At 36.6% G+C, this 16,318-nt stretch overlaps 3 protein-coding genes across 5 annotated transcripts; all 3 read left to right on the top strand.

The window, feature by feature from the left end:
- The first annotated feature begins 382 nt into the window (after window positions 1-382).
- On the top strand, window positions 383-2,011 carry LOC111454263. 2 transcript variants are annotated; one of them, XM_023095683.1, is made up of 5 exons: window positions 383-393; window positions 545-682; window positions 767-881; window positions 957-1,071; window positions 1,143-2,011. In XM_023095683.1, the coding sequence occupies exons 2-5, from the start codon at window positions 582-584 to the stop codon at window positions 1,751-1,753; spliced, it is 942 nt and encodes a 313-aa protein (XP_022951451.1). In that variant the 5' UTR covers window positions 383-393; window positions 545-581; the 3' UTR covers window positions 1,754-2,011. The 2 variants fall into 2 exon arrangements, with proteins under 2 accessions (XP_022951451.1, XP_022951450.1); XM_023095682.1 differs by lacking the exon at window positions 383-393 and having other exon boundaries at window positions 403-682.
- Window positions 2,012-7,799: 5,788 nt separating this feature from the next.
- LOC111454233 (G-type lectin S-receptor-like serine/threonine-protein kinase SD2-5) lies at window positions 7,800-10,961 on the top strand. The gene is made up of 2 exons (XM_023095629.1): window positions 7,800-10,836; window positions 10,871-10,961. Exon 1 carries the CDS (start codon window positions 8,340-8,342, stop codon window positions 10,785-10,787), a length of 2,448 nt encoding a protein of 815 aa, XP_022951397.1. The 5' UTR covers window positions 7,800-8,339; the 3' UTR covers window positions 10,788-10,836; window positions 10,871-10,961.
- Window positions 10,962-11,728: 767 nt separating this feature from the next.
- On the top strand, window positions 11,729-16,004 carry LOC111454238 (putative L-ascorbate peroxidase 6). 2 transcript variants are annotated; one of them, XM_023095639.1, is made up of 10 exons: window positions 11,729-11,950; window positions 12,218-12,326; window positions 12,503-12,630; window positions 12,885-12,955; window positions 13,038-13,080; window positions 13,179-13,275; window positions 14,137-14,220; window positions 14,845-14,966; window positions 15,231-15,297; window positions 15,478-16,004. In XM_023095639.1, exons 1-10 carry the CDS (start codon window positions 11,782-11,784, stop codon window positions 15,575-15,577), a joined length of 990 nt encoding a protein of 329 aa, XP_022951407.1. In that variant the 5' UTR covers window positions 11,729-11,781; the 3' UTR covers window positions 15,578-16,004. The 2 variants fall into 2 exon arrangements, with proteins under 2 accessions (XP_022951407.1, XP_022951406.1); XM_023095638.1 differs by having other exon boundaries at window positions 11,730-11,950; window positions 12,500-12,630.
- Window positions 16,005-16,318: the final 314 nt, after the last annotated feature.

The following is a 16,318-nucleotide window of genomic DNA, read 5'->3' as shown; positions in this document are numbered from 1 at the left end:
TTGGGGTTAGCGAATTTGGGAGAGGACTGATCTTGGCCATTGCAAGTGATTTGGAAGAAAAAAAAATGATTTTTAGTCCCTACCCATTAAACTTTTGCACATTTCCATCCTTATCCAAACATAAATTTTAAAACTTTAAAAGATGGTTAGGAAGGAGAATGGAAGGATCATGAGTTTATAAATAAGGAATACATATTCATTTGGACGAGGCCTTCTAAAGTGGACAATATCGTACCATTATGGAAATTCGTGATTCGTAAGACACCGAGTGTTGAGTCTTGTCTGGTGGGCATTTGAGGCATTTGAGGTTGGGGTTAGTTTGGGCCACCGACGGTGACGATATTATGAGAGTTCCCCCAGGGCTACATGAATGGTCAGGGCTCATGGGGCTAGGTAATACCCTCTGTCAAATAATTGAGTCTTTCAACACACCAACACACCACACTGTTGAAGAACAAGACCAGCACCTTCTTCTTCCTTGAATCTTGGAATTCCAAACATTTTGTTGTCTTCAAGGGATTTTTTTCACTGAAAAACCCCATAGCTGAGCTGAGCTGAGCTAAACTCTCCTTGTCTTGAAGATGCCAAGACCAGGCCCGAGGCCTTATGAGTGTGTGCGAAGAGCTTGGCACAGTGACAGGCACCAACCCATCAGAGGCTCTCTCATTCAAGAGATTTTCAGGTCTGGCCCTCTGTTTTTGTTCATCATTTTTGTTTGAATCTCTGTTGGGTTGTTCTTGATTTGTCTTGTCGTTTGTTCTGTTAGGGTTATGCATCAGATTCATAGCTCCTCCACTAAAAAAAACAAAGAATGGCAAGAAATTCTTCCTGTTGTTGTTCTCAAAGCTGAAGAAATCTTATACTCCAAAGCCATTTCTGAGGTTTTCACCTTTAATCTCACTAGTTCATAGCTATGATCTGTTTAAACTTGATATCATTTCGTTTGTTCATGATAGGCTGAATACATTGAGTTTAATACCCTTCGGGACCGCTTAGTGGATGCTGTTAATACCATATTACGCCTTGATGATACCACAGAATCTGGAGAGTTTCTTCAGCCTTGCATTGAAGGTAGCTACAAAACTTGCTTATTGAATCCACTTTTTTGGGGGTTTTTGTGTTGAATTTTGTTTCCCTTTCAGCTGCTCTTAATTTAGGCTGCACTCCTAGAAAAGCTTCTAGAAGCCAAAGACATAAGAACTCCACAAACTATCTCAGTTCTAGGCATCATGAGTTGTCTCCTCCTCCCATTGTAATGAAGAATTCAAGCTGTGCTCCTTATTTTTGGAGTTTGGTTAAACCTATGGCCAATGCTCTGCCATCAAGCAGGTTCTCGGTCTATCCGTTGTGTTATAACGATGATGTTCGCTGGAAACGACAGCGTTCTAGCTTCGAAATTGCTCGTGAACCGATTTCTATGTGTGTGGACTCTAGAAATGGAGGTGTTATGGAGAAAACTAGTGGCTTTGATACAATGGCTGCAGCAATTGGGAACCAATGTGAGGATGATTGTGATCTAGCGCTGCGGTTAGGCCGCCCCTTCTTAGCTTTGAGCTCGAGATATCCCGAGCTTAAAGTTGGTTCGAGGAGTTCACTAGAGGAAACCAAATCTGATGATTGTTCCCCAATGGTGGTCAATGAATATAGCACATCATGGGGGCAAAGACTCGATAGCGAATGCGTCGATGCAGAGACAACGAGAAAACGAAAGGCAAATTTTAGTCATTCTTTGAAGGGAAGTCACCAATGTTGATTCCCTAAGCTTCGTTCCAACCGGTTCATTGGCTGAATCTTTTTCGAGCCGAACTGCGGTCGAAAGAAAGCTAACCCGGGGGTCGTTTAGGATTGATGGTTAGGTTGGTTGGAGCCATGGAGGTTAGTGTGTGTGGAAATGGGGGACAGAGAAGCATTGACCCAATGAGCTTAGCTATCATGTTTTTGGAGCAATGTGGTTTATCTGTGTTGTTTTTTGGAAAGGGCTGAATGGATCATTGAATGTTTGGTGACATTAGTTCTTTGTGGGGTCAAATTGGATAATTCTTGTTTTATGTTTGTTAAGACCGACAAAGCTGACTGCTTTTAGCTCACCTTGTTGTATCAATTTAGAAAGTAGCTCGATATTGTCCGTTTTGGCTCGTTACTTATCGCTATCAATCTCATGATTTTAAAACATGTTTATTAGAGAGATATTTCTACACCCTTATAACGAATGTTCCGTTCCCCTCTCTAATCGATGTGAGATCTCACAATTCACCCTTTTGAGGTCTAGCGTCTTCACTAACACACCGCCCTATATCTGGTTCTGATATCATTTATTACCGCCTAAGCTCACTACTGATCTGGTTCTGATATGATTTATTACAGCCTAAGCTCACTACTAGCAGATATGGTCTGTTTTGACCCGTTACGTATCGTTGTTAGCCTAACGGTTTTAAAACGTGTTTATTAGAGAGTGATCTCTACACCCTTATAACGAATGTTTCGTTCCTCTTTCCAACTGATGTGGGATCTCACAATCCACCCCTTGGGGGTCCAGTGTCATCGCTGACACATCGCTCAATGTCTGACTCTGATATCATTTGTAACAGTCCAAGCTCACAACTAGTAGATATTCTCCATTTTTGCCCGTTACGAAGCGTCGTTAGCCTCACAATTTGGAAACGCGTCTACTAGGGAGAGATTTCCACACCCTTATAAGAAATGGTTCATTCATTTTTCCAATCGACGTAAGATCTCACATCAGCTATGTGAAAATCAAATTTTGCAAACAATTCAAACTTATGATTTAGCCATGAGTCACGTTTGACAGAAAGTGTTTTAGAAAACGTGAGCGAGAAAAATGCGTCCAAAACCGTTTGAAATAAAGCAATACGTTTAGGCTAAAAGTAAATAAAAAACAACCCCAATTTGAAATAAAACAATGTTCGAGGCATTTTAGTTATTTTAGTTACGATCGGTGTAGACATGATTTTAGTGAATAGTCGTACATTCGCATATTGACGAGATATGAATAGTATAGACCTAACTATACATGAAATCAAGAACAGACATAATTATGAATAACACGTCTTTGACAAGTATAATCGGAACATCCAACACATAGCCACAGACAACACCTTAGATAACTACGACCGCGACACGTGACATTGATTGAACGTGAAGAAGCGGTTTGGGCTAAGGCCCACAATTTCGGGCCGGCGGCTCACTCCACAGCCACCGCGTACCGGCAGCTGCTCAAGAGTTCCAAGCGGCGTTTGTTGTCCCATTCAATCGACGCAACTCCGACAGTCCGTGAAGGTTGCAGCTACAAGAAAAAAGATTTTTAATTTTTAATTTAAATTGACTTCAAATTTTAAAAATATCAAATATTTCGATTAATTTTGCTAAATTTTAATTTAATTATGCAACGGAAGCATATTTTAAATTAATTTATTATTCCATAATATATGTCATTTAGATTTAAAATTAGATAAATATGTCATACATCTAATTAATAAAAATAATTTTAAAAATAGACTAAATTAATAAAAATAATTTTAGAAAGGGACTAAATTAATAAAAACACATCAACTTTCCAAAATTTTAATAATATTTTTAAATTTAAAATATATAAATAATATACTTTGGATGGAAATATTAATAATTTATTTTTAAAAAATTGAATAACCTTTATCTTTAATTAATACTTTTTAATTAATAATATATTTACGGTTGCTGTGTTTAAAAAAAAAATTCATTTTTTACCATCAGTATATGGACAAAACTGTTTATTGACCTATCATAGATTATCTACAAACATCTGAATGTCACAAATCTTGACGTAGTACTAACCGTAAATATATTTTTTTTAAAAGGTTTTAAAGAAAATTTCAAAAGGGTATTTTTAAAACAAAATATTACCGATTTTCATCCAAAATTAAGTATTTTTTAGACGAAATGCAAAGTTTAAGAGTATTTTTATTAATTTAGCTTTAAAAATATCATACCAACGATTTTTATGATAATATATGATTATGCAACGAAATCGCGTTGGTCATTACATAGTCTTATACGACAGCACATATGGTATAAGATCATATTGCTCATTGCAGTTCAATGCTATACGATTAGAGTACAATTAAATTAACAATGAAAAAATTCCTGTTAAATTATTTCTAAAATATATCACCGTTAAATTAATTAACGAACAAATTTTTTTTTATATAAATATAATAATGAATTAATTAGCAAGCAAGGAAGGAAAATAAATGGTTTGAAACGAATCGTTTTGATAAGAAATTTAAATGAATTGAGACAATGCTATTCGCTTTCAAAATAATACCTAATGCCTATTTTATGCGAAAGTTGGTTTTATTTTCAAACTCTGCTCCCACTTTCGAATGAGTGTTTGAATGAACAAATGTTTTTATTTTATTTTATTAATATTATGCTTTGCTAACTTTGATTATGAATATATTATATTCTTCTGTCTATCATGTTTATTTTATATCGATACTTAATTGTGATGTTCTATATTGGTTGGGAGAAGAACAAACCACCGTTTATAAGGGTGTGGAAACCTTCCCCTAGCTTTGAGGGGAAGCCGAAAGGGAAAGTCCAAAAAGGACAATATTTGTTAGCGGTGGATCTGGGTCGTTACATTAATTGTTTAAATAGTTTATTTATATTCGGTCTCATTTGATAACTATTTTTTATATTTATTTATTTTTAACCAAGCTCGTAAATATTACCTCTATGGTTAATTTTCTTGTTTAGGGTAAGATTTCACATTCGATGAAGAGGAGAACGAAACATTATATTACCTCTATGGTTAATTTTCTTGTTTAGGGTAAGATTTCACATCGGATGAAGAAGAGAACGAAACATTTTTTTACAAGGGTGTGAAAACATCTCACTAATAGACGTGTTTTAAAAAATTTGAGGGGAAGCTCAAAAGGGAAAGTTCAAATAGGACAATATTTGTTAGTGGTGAACTTTGGCGGTTACAAATGGTATCAGACCCAGTCACCGAACATTACAATGAACTGGTCAAAGTAGGGCTAGACCATCTCCATAGAATCAGAGTAGGGTGGGTTTGAGCTGTTATAAATGGGATCAGAGCTAGTCATCGGACGGAGGGATGCACTAATCGGAGTAGGGTGGGCCCTCTACATCTAGTCGAAGTAGAGTGAACTTCTGTTGTTACCAATAGTATCAGAATTAGTCTGGAAATTTTCTTTTGTTAATAAGATAACTTTTATTAAATAATTTTAAAAAATATTAATAAATTAAAATGTGTTTATCATTATTTAAAATATATAAAAATACATTATTATTCTTATTACATTAATTTAATATAGCATGTCTTCTCATTAATTCTTTTAAAATTTAATTAAATTAGAACCACAAAGATTTTGTTGCCCATAAATTAAAAACATTGCATTATAAAATATTTCAATAAAAATAGCAAAAAAATATTTTTAGATTATATTTTGAATATTTAATTCTTATTTTAATTTCCTCATAATATCTATTTAAAATTTTGTTTGATTGGAATAATAAATTAATGTTTTTATGATCTAAATTATTTTGTGATCGCCACGTGGCTACAAATGGAAATGCATTTTAAAAAATTCATATTTAAAATAAACTTATCAATATTTTAAATCCAAGGTGGACTTTGTGCTGTCTTAATTAATGGGGTGATGAAATTATTTATTTGCATTATCTTTTAAATTATTTAAATAATTTTATTGTTTTTTTTTTTTTTCTATTTTCTATTGCAAAAGCTTCTAATAAAATATTTAAATTATGTGTTTAATCAATCTTTTAGTTTTTTAATTTAAAAATAATTATAAATTTTAGATTATGCTTTTATTTTAGTTCCAACCATAACCAATATTGTTATTATTGGTACGACATGTTCATTTAATGCATCTTTAGTGCTTTGAAATAAATAATTAAATAAATTAATGGATATTGTAATAAAGTTGTTTTATGATAAAATAAATTAAAAAATAATTTTAAATTGAATGTTTATTAACTAAATATTTAGTACTAAATTAATATTTATCATATATATTTTATTATAAGTTCTCATTATTATATATCTTTTTATTTATTATTATTTCCATATTCTTATAATTTATTTGATTATAAATATAGAACTTTTCCCGTTTAGATGGGTGGTTTTAGCAAATATTCTCTATTATGGTAAAATATTTACGATAACTCGGCTTTATTAACTAAAAATATATTTACATTTATTAAATATTCATATATTTTAGATTTTATAATGTAATATAATTGTTGAAAAAATTTGATGCTTTGAAAAGTTCGATTAATTTAAACAACCAATCTATCTCGAATGATTTAATATGGTTCAAATAAATGAAAATTTTATCAATTGACTTGGTTCACGGGTTTCCTTGAAACTAGATGACGTTCACCCGAACCAACTCGAATTTATCATTGATTTTAAAATATATAATTTTGCTTATTATACAATTATATATACATTTATTTTATTTTTTTAATTTCATAATTAATATTTTTATTATTTAGTAATTTTTTAAAATATATATTAAATTTGTAAATTTTAATTAAATGTCATAAATACAATAATAATAATACTCTTATTTTGTTTGTATTGAGTGATCATGATGATGTAAGTATGTAAGTTGCTAACAATAATATCTTTGTTCAAATTATATAATTTGACTTTTGAAGCATACTATGTATTAGAATCTTGTACTCTATTATAACATAGTGTTAGGTAAGACTCTTCTATCTTTTTTTTTTTTTATCTAATCCAAATTTCACTTTAAATCTTAATTATTTTATATTTTAATACTTTCCTATTATACCCTTTTTGTTCGTGAATGTTACCCACTAGTTCATCGAATTAGAACATTTTTCTCGAGTATGCTTTCAAATTGTCCACCTTGCACTACCCCCTCCCGAGTGTATGCTTCAATAGGAATTAAACAAGGGTAGATTGATATAATAGAAATCTCTAGTATAATGTCCTCCTGTAAAGTCATCAATTTTAGGGATTGACGACTTACCCAACTTACTCATTCAGTGACTTTAGCATTGGACGTTTAAAAAATAGGGTACTATCAAGTCGGGTGAATTCAATAATAATAAACTCGTGTTAGCATTCTAGCCTTGGTTACAGTAACAACCCAAGCTCACAACTAGCAGATATTGTCATTTTTGGGATTTACATTTCGAGGCTCCATTTAGGGTTTTTAAAATGTGTATGCTAGGGAGAGGTTTCCACTCCCTTACGCTTAATTCTCCCCTTTAACCAATATGAGATATCATTCACAATCCACCCCTTTTCAGAGTCCAGCGTCCTCGCGGACACATCGTCTCGTGTCCACCCCCTTTCAAGGTTTAGCCTCCTTGCTGACAAGTTGCTTGGTGTTTGGCTCTATACCATTTGTAACGGCCCAACCACATTACTAGCGAATATTGTTCTCTTTGGGCTTTTCCTTTCAGGATTCTCTTCAAAAAAAATTTAAAACGCGTGCAGGTAAGGAGAGGTTCACACACCCTTAAGAATGTATCGTTCTCCTCCACAACTGATGTGGGATCTCACCGTTACTATCTCATGGAGTAACGAGTAAGATTCATAAGCAAAAAGACTTCCATTGACTTAGACTACATGGGTGAAAGATGGGTCCAAAAAAAAAATATATATATATGAAAAAAAGGCATTTTGTGAGGAAGGACCTGATAAAGAGGGGTCGAAGATTTAAAAAAATCCTGACAGCTCAGCGATGGCAGGCTATGAGGTTGAGTTAGTTGACATGTTTGAACACCCACCACTACCTTCCTACCTCGCATTTATTATTCCCAATTTCCCATTTACTTTCTTTCGTTCTTTCTTACAATCCGACGAAATTTTGAACGCCTTTCATCCTAATCTCGGTTGCCCCTTCCCCCAATTCAGTGCTTTACTCTGTTGTTCTTCACTCAAATTAACAACCCATTTCCAAGATTCTCCAACTAACACCAATCGTTTCTTGGGATTTGGTCCATTTCTTGTACAAACTTGGAATTTGGTGGTGATTTTTATATGGGTTTAATGGATTTTCCTTTCTACATATACCCTTTTCTTTCTTTAATCCAATTCGTCGCGGTTGGTTGGCCGCTACCTGCTTTCTGGATTGCTTGTTCCCCGGTTTGTAGCATTTCTAAACTAGTTTGCTTCAACTTCATCGTTTCAGATCGCTTCTAATTTCTGAATCCGGTGAGAGAATTTGAGTTTCACCTTGAATTTCTGTGTTCTTCGTTTCTTCTAGGATTCTTCTGGTTTAGGTAGTTTTATCTGGGTTTGATTCGGGGAAGGGATGGGAACGAGCGGTTTTGGTAGTGGTTTTTCGGTCATTGTATGGTTGACTGTTCTTCTCCGTCGGTTTGGGCCTTGCTCCGGTGGTTTACAGAGCGTGGGGCAGATTTCTCCCGGGCTTCAAGGAACTCAGATGAACTGGGTCGATCACGACGGGGTGTTTCTTCGATCTAACAACTCTGAATTCGGGTTTGGATTCACGAATCCAGGGGAAGTAACGCAGTATTTTCTAGCAATTATTCACTTAAGCAGCCGGAAAATCGTCTGGACTGCGAATCAGCTCTCTCCGGTTTCGACTTCTGATAAATTCGTGTTTGAAGAGGAAGGTAATGTGGTTTTATACAAGGAAAGCAATGTGGTTTGGTCGACGAACACGACGAACAGAGGAGTCTCTGTTCTTGCGTTAATGGATTCTGGAAACTTGGCTTTGCTTGGAAATGATAGCTCGGTGATTTGGGAGAGTTTCGCCCATCCGACTGATACTCTTTTGTCGAATCAGGGTTTCGTTGAGGGTATGCGGCTTGTAAGTAAGCCCGATCAGAATAATTTAACCTATGTTCTTGAATTGAAATCTGGAGATATGATTTTGTCTGCAGGATTCAAATCTCCACAGCCGTATTGGTCAATGAGTAAAGAGAATCGCAAAACGATCAACAAAGATGGTGGCTCTGTAATCTCTGCAACACTCACAGCAAACTCGTGGAATTTCCATGGCGGAAATAACGTTTTACTCTGGCAATTTGCTTTCTCCACTAATACTGACGCAAACGCTACATGGATTGCTGTTCTTGGTAGAGATGGATTCATCTCGTTTTATAAACTTCAAATGAGTGGATCTGGTGAGGCTTCCTCTCTTCGAATTCCTGAAGATCCTTGTGGAACACCTCAACCATGTGGCCCGAATTTCATTTGTTATAGTGAAAATAAATGCCTCTGTCCTTCGATTCTTGGCTCGCAACCGAATTGTCAGACGGGAATCACTGCGCCATGTGACCAATCGATTGAATCTACAGAGCTCGTGGAATCTCATGATAAGATTGGTTACTTCGCACTCGAATTCTTGCAGCCGTCTGTGAAAACAGATTTGGAGAATTGCAAATCCTCTTGTAGAACTAATTGTTCTTGTATTGCTCTGTTTTTTCATAGTTCCGGGGATTGTTTCTTGCTCGATCAAATCGGTGGATTTCAAAACCCTAAGAATTCCGAGTTCGTTTCGTTCATCAAACTGTCAAGAAATCGCGAAAACGACGGAAATGGAAGCGCTGAAAAGAAGCCAATCGCTGCGATTCTAGGTATTGCCATCGCGACTTTGATTATCATTTCTGGTCTGATTTACATCGGAATTCGCTACGTTAGAAAGAAGAACAAATCTCCAGAAGCTCCACAAGAGAGCTCAGAAGAAGAAAATTTCCTAGAAGGTCTTTCCGGAGCTCCGATTCGTTACAGCTACAAGGATCTTCAAACTGCTACAGATAATTTCTTGGTGAAACTCGGACAAGGCGGATTTGGCTCAGTTTACAGAGGAGTATTACCAGATGGAACTCGTTTGGCGGTGAAGAAACTCGAAGGAATCGGCCAAGGAAAAAAGGAATTCCGAGCCGAAGTCGGCATAATCGGCAGCATTCATCACATCCATTTGGTCAGATTGAAAGGCTTCTGCGCCGAAGGAACCCATCGCCTTCTTGCTTACGAGTTCATGGCGAATGGATCACTTGACAAATGGATTTTCAGGAAGAACAGAGAAGATTTCTCGCTTGATTGGGATACGAGATTCAACATAGCCGTTGGCACAGCCAAGGGTTTAGCGTATCTTCATGAGGACTGCGATGCCAAGATCGTCCATTGTGATATCAAGCCAGAGAACGTCTTATTAGACGACAATTTCCAAGCCAAAGTCTCGGATTTCGGGTTAGCTAAGCTGATGAACCGCGAACAAAGCCATGTGTTCACCACATTGAGAGGAACCAGAGGCTATCTCGCTCCGGAATGGATAACGAACTACGCGATTTCAGAGAAGAGCGATGTTTATAGCTACGGAATGGTGTTGCTTGAAATAATCGGCGGGAGGAAGAATTACGACCCGACGGAGAGCTCGGAGAAATCACATTTCCCGACGTATGCTTTTAAGATGATGGAAGAAGGGAAATTGAGAGCTGTTCTTGATGCTAAGTTGAACATAAATGAAAATGATGAGCGGGTGTTCGTAGCCATTAAGGTTGCGCTGTGGTGCGTGCAGGAGGATATGCAGTTGAGGCCATCGATGGCGAGAGTGGTGCAAATGCTTGAAGGGGTTAGCGCTGTGCCTCAGCCCCCGACTTCGTCGCCTCTGGGTTCTCGGCTGTTTTCTGGGTTTTTGAAGTCGAGTAGCGAGGAGTGGACTTCGTCGGGGCCATCCGATTGCAATAGCGATGCGTATCTTTCGTCGGTGCAGCTATCTGGTCCAAGATAGCGAGCACGGCTCTGGCTCGTACACTAGCCTTTGTATAAACTTACACTTAATTTGGAGTTATAGGAGTTTTGGTCACGGTTAAAATTTGTAGTTTTGTAAAGTCCGCCTTGGGTAGTGATTTATATAACGTGAATACGATGAATTATTGAATGAAATCATTACATTGTCGATTGAGGATTATTGGGAGAGGAGTCGATCATCAGTAAACAAGTAAGAAATACATCTTGAGTAAACCAAAAGCGTATCATACTGTAATGACACTTGTTCTTTTTAGGCTTTCCCTTTCGAGCTTTTCTCTCAAGGCTTTAAAACATGTTTACCAGGGGATGTTTCCAGATCTTTGTAAATGGTGTTTTGTTCTCCTCTCCAACCAATGTGAGACATCACAATCCACCCTCCTTCGGGGCCCAGCGTCCTTACTAGCACACCACCTCGTGTCTACCCCTTTGGGGAATAGTGAGAAGGCTGACACATCGTTCGGTGTTTTGCTCTAATACCATTTGCCATGGCCCAGATCCACCGCTAGCAGATATTATCATCTTTAGGCTTTCCCTTTCGGGCTTCCCCTTAAGGCTTTAAAATGCGTCTACCAGGGGAGGTTTCCACACCCTTATAAATGGTGTTTTGTTCTCCTCCCCAACTGGGACATCACACATACGGTTACGGAGGTTCATGATTCTGAATATGGTATCAGATCAATTTCCTTGTACAGATTCATGATTCTTAACATGGTATCAGAATCGGACCGGAGTTGGACTGAAATTTTATAAGCTCGAGAAGCATTAGGTCTCGTCATTTGGTGACGTGACTCGTAGTCTAATCTCACCTATGATAATTTTAGGTCATTATTCTAATTGGTTTTTTTTGGAGCCATAATCTATTATCTACCGCCAATTTTGGACGATTCGGTATCGGCTACTAGTGGACCAGTGGAACTATAGAAATGGGTCGAACTTAAATCTACGGTAACCGGTCCATTTCACCCACTCGTGAGATGACTTCCACCTTCTCCTACCTGCCGCCGTGCAACGCCGCCGTCTCCTCGTCATCTCTCAGACACTATCTCAAGCCAAAAGTTCCCGCGCTATCGTCACCTTCGACGGTACCATTTCGCTCTAAAACTGCCATCAATTGTTCTTCCCCCGCTCATGCCGATGCTTCTGGTATAACACCACATATCTACTTTCTTCTTCTAATTTGAGAAGCCTTTGAGATGCAGTGTTTTCAGTTCAATCTTCGGAACTTGAATTTGACTTATGTTATCGATCCTGTGTGTATTTTCAATCGTCTGAACAAATTGGTTTTTGGCTGAAATCGAGACCTGTATTGTGCATCGTGCAATGGAAACTGAATCTTACTACTCGCAGAACTAGTAGTTGTTATCTTTATATCTTTACTTTTGAACCCTAAATATGCTGTTTGAATGACAGTTCCGACCGATTTCTGCTTTCTGAAGAAGAGGGAATTTGTCTTTTCTGCCGCGCTGCCATTTCTTATTTTGCTTGAATCCGTGGAAGTCTTTAGAGCCGAGGCGGCAGAGTAAGATGGAGGATGGAGCTATTGCTTACGATTAATTTGACTCTAATATTATCGAGAATTCATTAAGGATCTGAATCATCTACCTTCATCAATCAACACTATATATTCCATTTATCTTTAGGTCTTAGAAGATGGATTATGAACCGAATTCTGTTTATTTTCTTTCTGGGCAGAAGATTGGATAGAAGTGAAGATGAACGGATAAGAGAAGAAGTAAGAAAGGTAGTAACCAAAGGCAGGGCTCCTGGTCTGCTTCGTCTGGTGTTTCACGATGCTGGAACCTTTGAAATGAACGATAATTCAGGTTAATATCTTCATGTTTTAGGAAAGAGAGTTCTTCATAGGCTCCTTTCATTATCCGAATTCATAGAAAGATTTTTAATTCTGAGACAACATTGAATGTGTGGTGAACTGTGAACTTTTGTTTGCATCAAACTTGAATTTTATGAGATTACACAGGCTATGATGCCCCCTTCTGTATAGGCTTTCTGATATGTTTGTTGTTTTAAAGTTTTCAATATGATCATCATTTTAGCAAGCCATATCATTCTTATGTAGGTGGTATGAATGGGTCTATCATTCACGAACTTAATAGACCTGAAAACAAAGGTCTCAAGAAGTCAGTTAAGGTGATTTTTTCTTTTTGTTGGGTCCTGGTGTTTTATGAGTCTCTTTCCTAGCGAGCTTATCGGAGGTCGTGTTGTTCTCTAGATTCTTGAAGAAGCAAAGAGTAAACTGGATTTAATAAGACCAGGTATATCTGCTCTCTATTTTTCCATTACTATCTGAAGGGAGATAAAAGGTACTGACCAGTAACGAGGCTAACTTGTTAGCAAATTGGGTTTTGAATAGTATCTTGGGCAGACTTAATAGCAGTGGCTGGCGCTGAAGCAGTTTCAATATGTGGAGGTCCAATTATTGCTGTTGAGTTGGGTAGATTAGACTTTGGGTAAGACGAAGCTGGCTGTTTTCCTTGTTATATGAGGAGCCATAGACTTTAACCCAAGCCATTAAACAATATTTTCCTTGAGATGCAATTTGTTAACTTTGTCTCTTTGCTTTTATTTTTTCCTGAGCTTTATTTGTTAGGATCTATTAGGATCGCACAACAACTTACACACTCAATCTAGATGAATCACATAGAACAAGAGAGAGAAAATGTAAAAGAATATTAGCTAAAGTTTTGCAGGGATGACTTCAGATATGTACAGATAGAATATAGAGAATGAGAAAAGTACATGTTCTATATATATGGTTTCAGTTTATTATATATAGTTTTTCTAGATATAACCACCTACTATATATAAATATCTACTATATATTTCTTTGACAGCTTTTTACTATAAATAGTCGTTTAATATATCACCATTTTTCACATATAATTTTAGTATGTATAACAATTGAATAAACTATATCCAACATTCTTTATGCCCAAGAATGGCTCGTTTGGTTCTCTGGATTGTAATGGGTATATTCTCACCATTTTAGCTTTTTCATTGAGCTGTATGCACATGGGAGAGTTTCTACGAATGAGAACCTCTTTAATATTAAACTGATTGTTTCTGTGTCTAATTCTAAAAGGTTCCCTCACTATGTCCACACTTTCTCTTTTAACCCTGTTTCCTGCCAATTCTACCTTACGCTAACCTGCTCTCTAACCAAGTTTTATCCCCATGTGCGGTAGACCATTCTAGCTAACTAATTTCCTGTGCTCCTACTATCATTATTGTCTTTTTTTAATCATACAAGTAAAAATTGGGTAGGAGGTTTGTTCATGACAATTTTAGCTGTGTTTTCTGTATCCAAATAGGAAGCCAGATCCTGAAGGTAAACTTCCTGAAGAATCCTTGGATGCTGTTGGACTGAAGCAAATCTTCAGCAAAAAAGGATTCGCGTGAGTGCATCTGCTAACTAACTGTTTTTCTATTTGGTATTTATTTTCATTTGCATCTTTTCTTCTTGGCTAATACATTCTAAGTTATTGTGTTGCTCTCTTTCATATAATTATTTCCTAGCGTGGCTGACTTGATAATAGTTTCTAAGTTATTATCTGGATTCCTTTTCGGCTACATAACTCAGCGAATGAGTCAAGTCCATTATTAAAATGGACATTTAGTCATGGGAAATACTGCCTCTGTATGTGATTGCATGATACAATCCTTTTAACTATGTTGTCCAATCTTGTTATTTACGAACACATAGACAGTAGAAGAGAAATTAATGTAACAGCCCAAGCCCAAGCCCACCGCTAGCAAATATTGTCCTCTTTGAGCTTTCTTTTTCGGGAGAGGTTTCCACACTCTTATAAAAAATGTTTCCGTCTCCTCTCCGATCGATATGGGATCTCACCATTGAAAATGACGGTGGCACTCTAGAAATCTGCCTATTATCAGTCACATCCTTCACCTCAGGCCTAAAAGTGCAAATTCCAAATAATTCATAATAGATTGAATTTACCTCTACAGTGACTTCTGCAAGATTAAAGAAGGAAATTTATGGATGCTGTTTTTCTTTGCAGAACACGGGAACTAGTTGCTCTATCTGGAGCCCATACTATTGGTGGTAAAGGTTTTGGAAGCCCTGTTGTTTTTGATAATGCATATTTCAAAATCCTTTTGGAGAAGCCATGGTCATCTAAGGGTAATCAATCTCATAACAATGTGTTCATACTTCTGATGTTTGAATTAAATCAAGCCTCAATTGCAAACCATTGGCTACATGACTCACTGCCTTCATTCCTGCTCAAATCCTCATTATTTAGTATGCCTTTAAATCAAATTTAATGCTGAACTGCTACATAGGTATTAGCTGTTAGTTTTACCATTGATCAATAATGCATGCCATTTCCTTGAATTGGTTAATACATATTTCCACTCAGATCTTATTTTACTTTTTTAATTTTAGGTGGTATGTCCAGTATGATAGGGCTGCCTTCTGATCGTGCTCTTGCTGATGATGATGAATGCTTGAGGTTCTTCTCTTTCATTCAAATCTTTACTAGTTTCACCATAATTTCTCTGCATCACTGTATTTGAGTAAGAATTATAAGAATGGGTTCAATTTGTTGAACTAAAGTAGAAAAGTCGTAAAGATTTAAGAGATAGACAGAAAATTAGCTGATTAACTGAAGTAATTTACTTTGAACTCATAGATGGATCAAAGAGTACGCCAACAATCAGAATGTGTTCTTCGAAGATTTCCAGAATGCTTATATCAAGCTAGTGAATTCTGGTGCGAAGTGGAAAAGCTAGCAAACACCTATACAACAATTATACACACTGGAAATCATGGTCTAACTGCTTTCTATAATTGGATATGGCATTGGCTTCGACGATGACTTAGAGTCAATTGTTATCTGCTTGATCCGTTGCTGGTGGGATGAACTGCGAGACAAAGCAAGAGTTGCGATGAAGATAAAGCTTGGAAGTGCCTTGTGCCCTCATCAACATCCAAGTACCCTCCGAAGCTTTATCTTTTGTTGGCCCAAATTTTGGCCTTCAAGCATTTTATATCTTATCATGAAGACAATATTATAATCTCCCGCAATTCATTGAAGTTTCAAATGATTGAAGATTTAATATTTTCATGTGTATTAATGCAATGGTGCTCTGTAAGCAGTGTTGTGCGCCGAAAGCGGAATAAATGTACTCACAACACCAATGAACGGAATTACACAAAGAGACACCAAGAAATTTACGTGGTTCGGAGAGAGGAAGTTTCCCTACATCCAGAGTAGCAACAAATCATTAATCAAATTAATCAAACAAAGTGTTACAAGTGAATGTCTCACTATCACAGTCTCTCACCAATGTCACCCAACAAATATAATGTGACACCCTAAACTTTTCCAAATTTCATTTATAACTAAATATGGTATAACTAAATCTAATCTAAATAAATAATCAAATTAAATCAAAACTTAGGACAATTTACGACCATCTCCAAATGGTCGTGCCCATGTTAGTTCCAGCCTTTGAGATACCACAGGTAAA

The sequence above is a fragment of the Cucurbita moschata genome, unplaced genomic scaffold (genome assembly GCF_002738365.1).
Source record: "Cucurbita moschata cultivar Rifu unplaced genomic scaffold, Cmos_1.0 Cmo_Scf00016, whole genome shotgun sequence".
In the NCBI taxonomy this organism is placed as follows: domain Eukaryota; kingdom Viridiplantae; phylum Streptophyta; class Magnoliopsida; order Cucurbitales; family Cucurbitaceae; genus Cucurbita; species Cucurbita moschata.
This window is presented reverse-complemented; position numbering and strand designations above follow the sequence as displayed.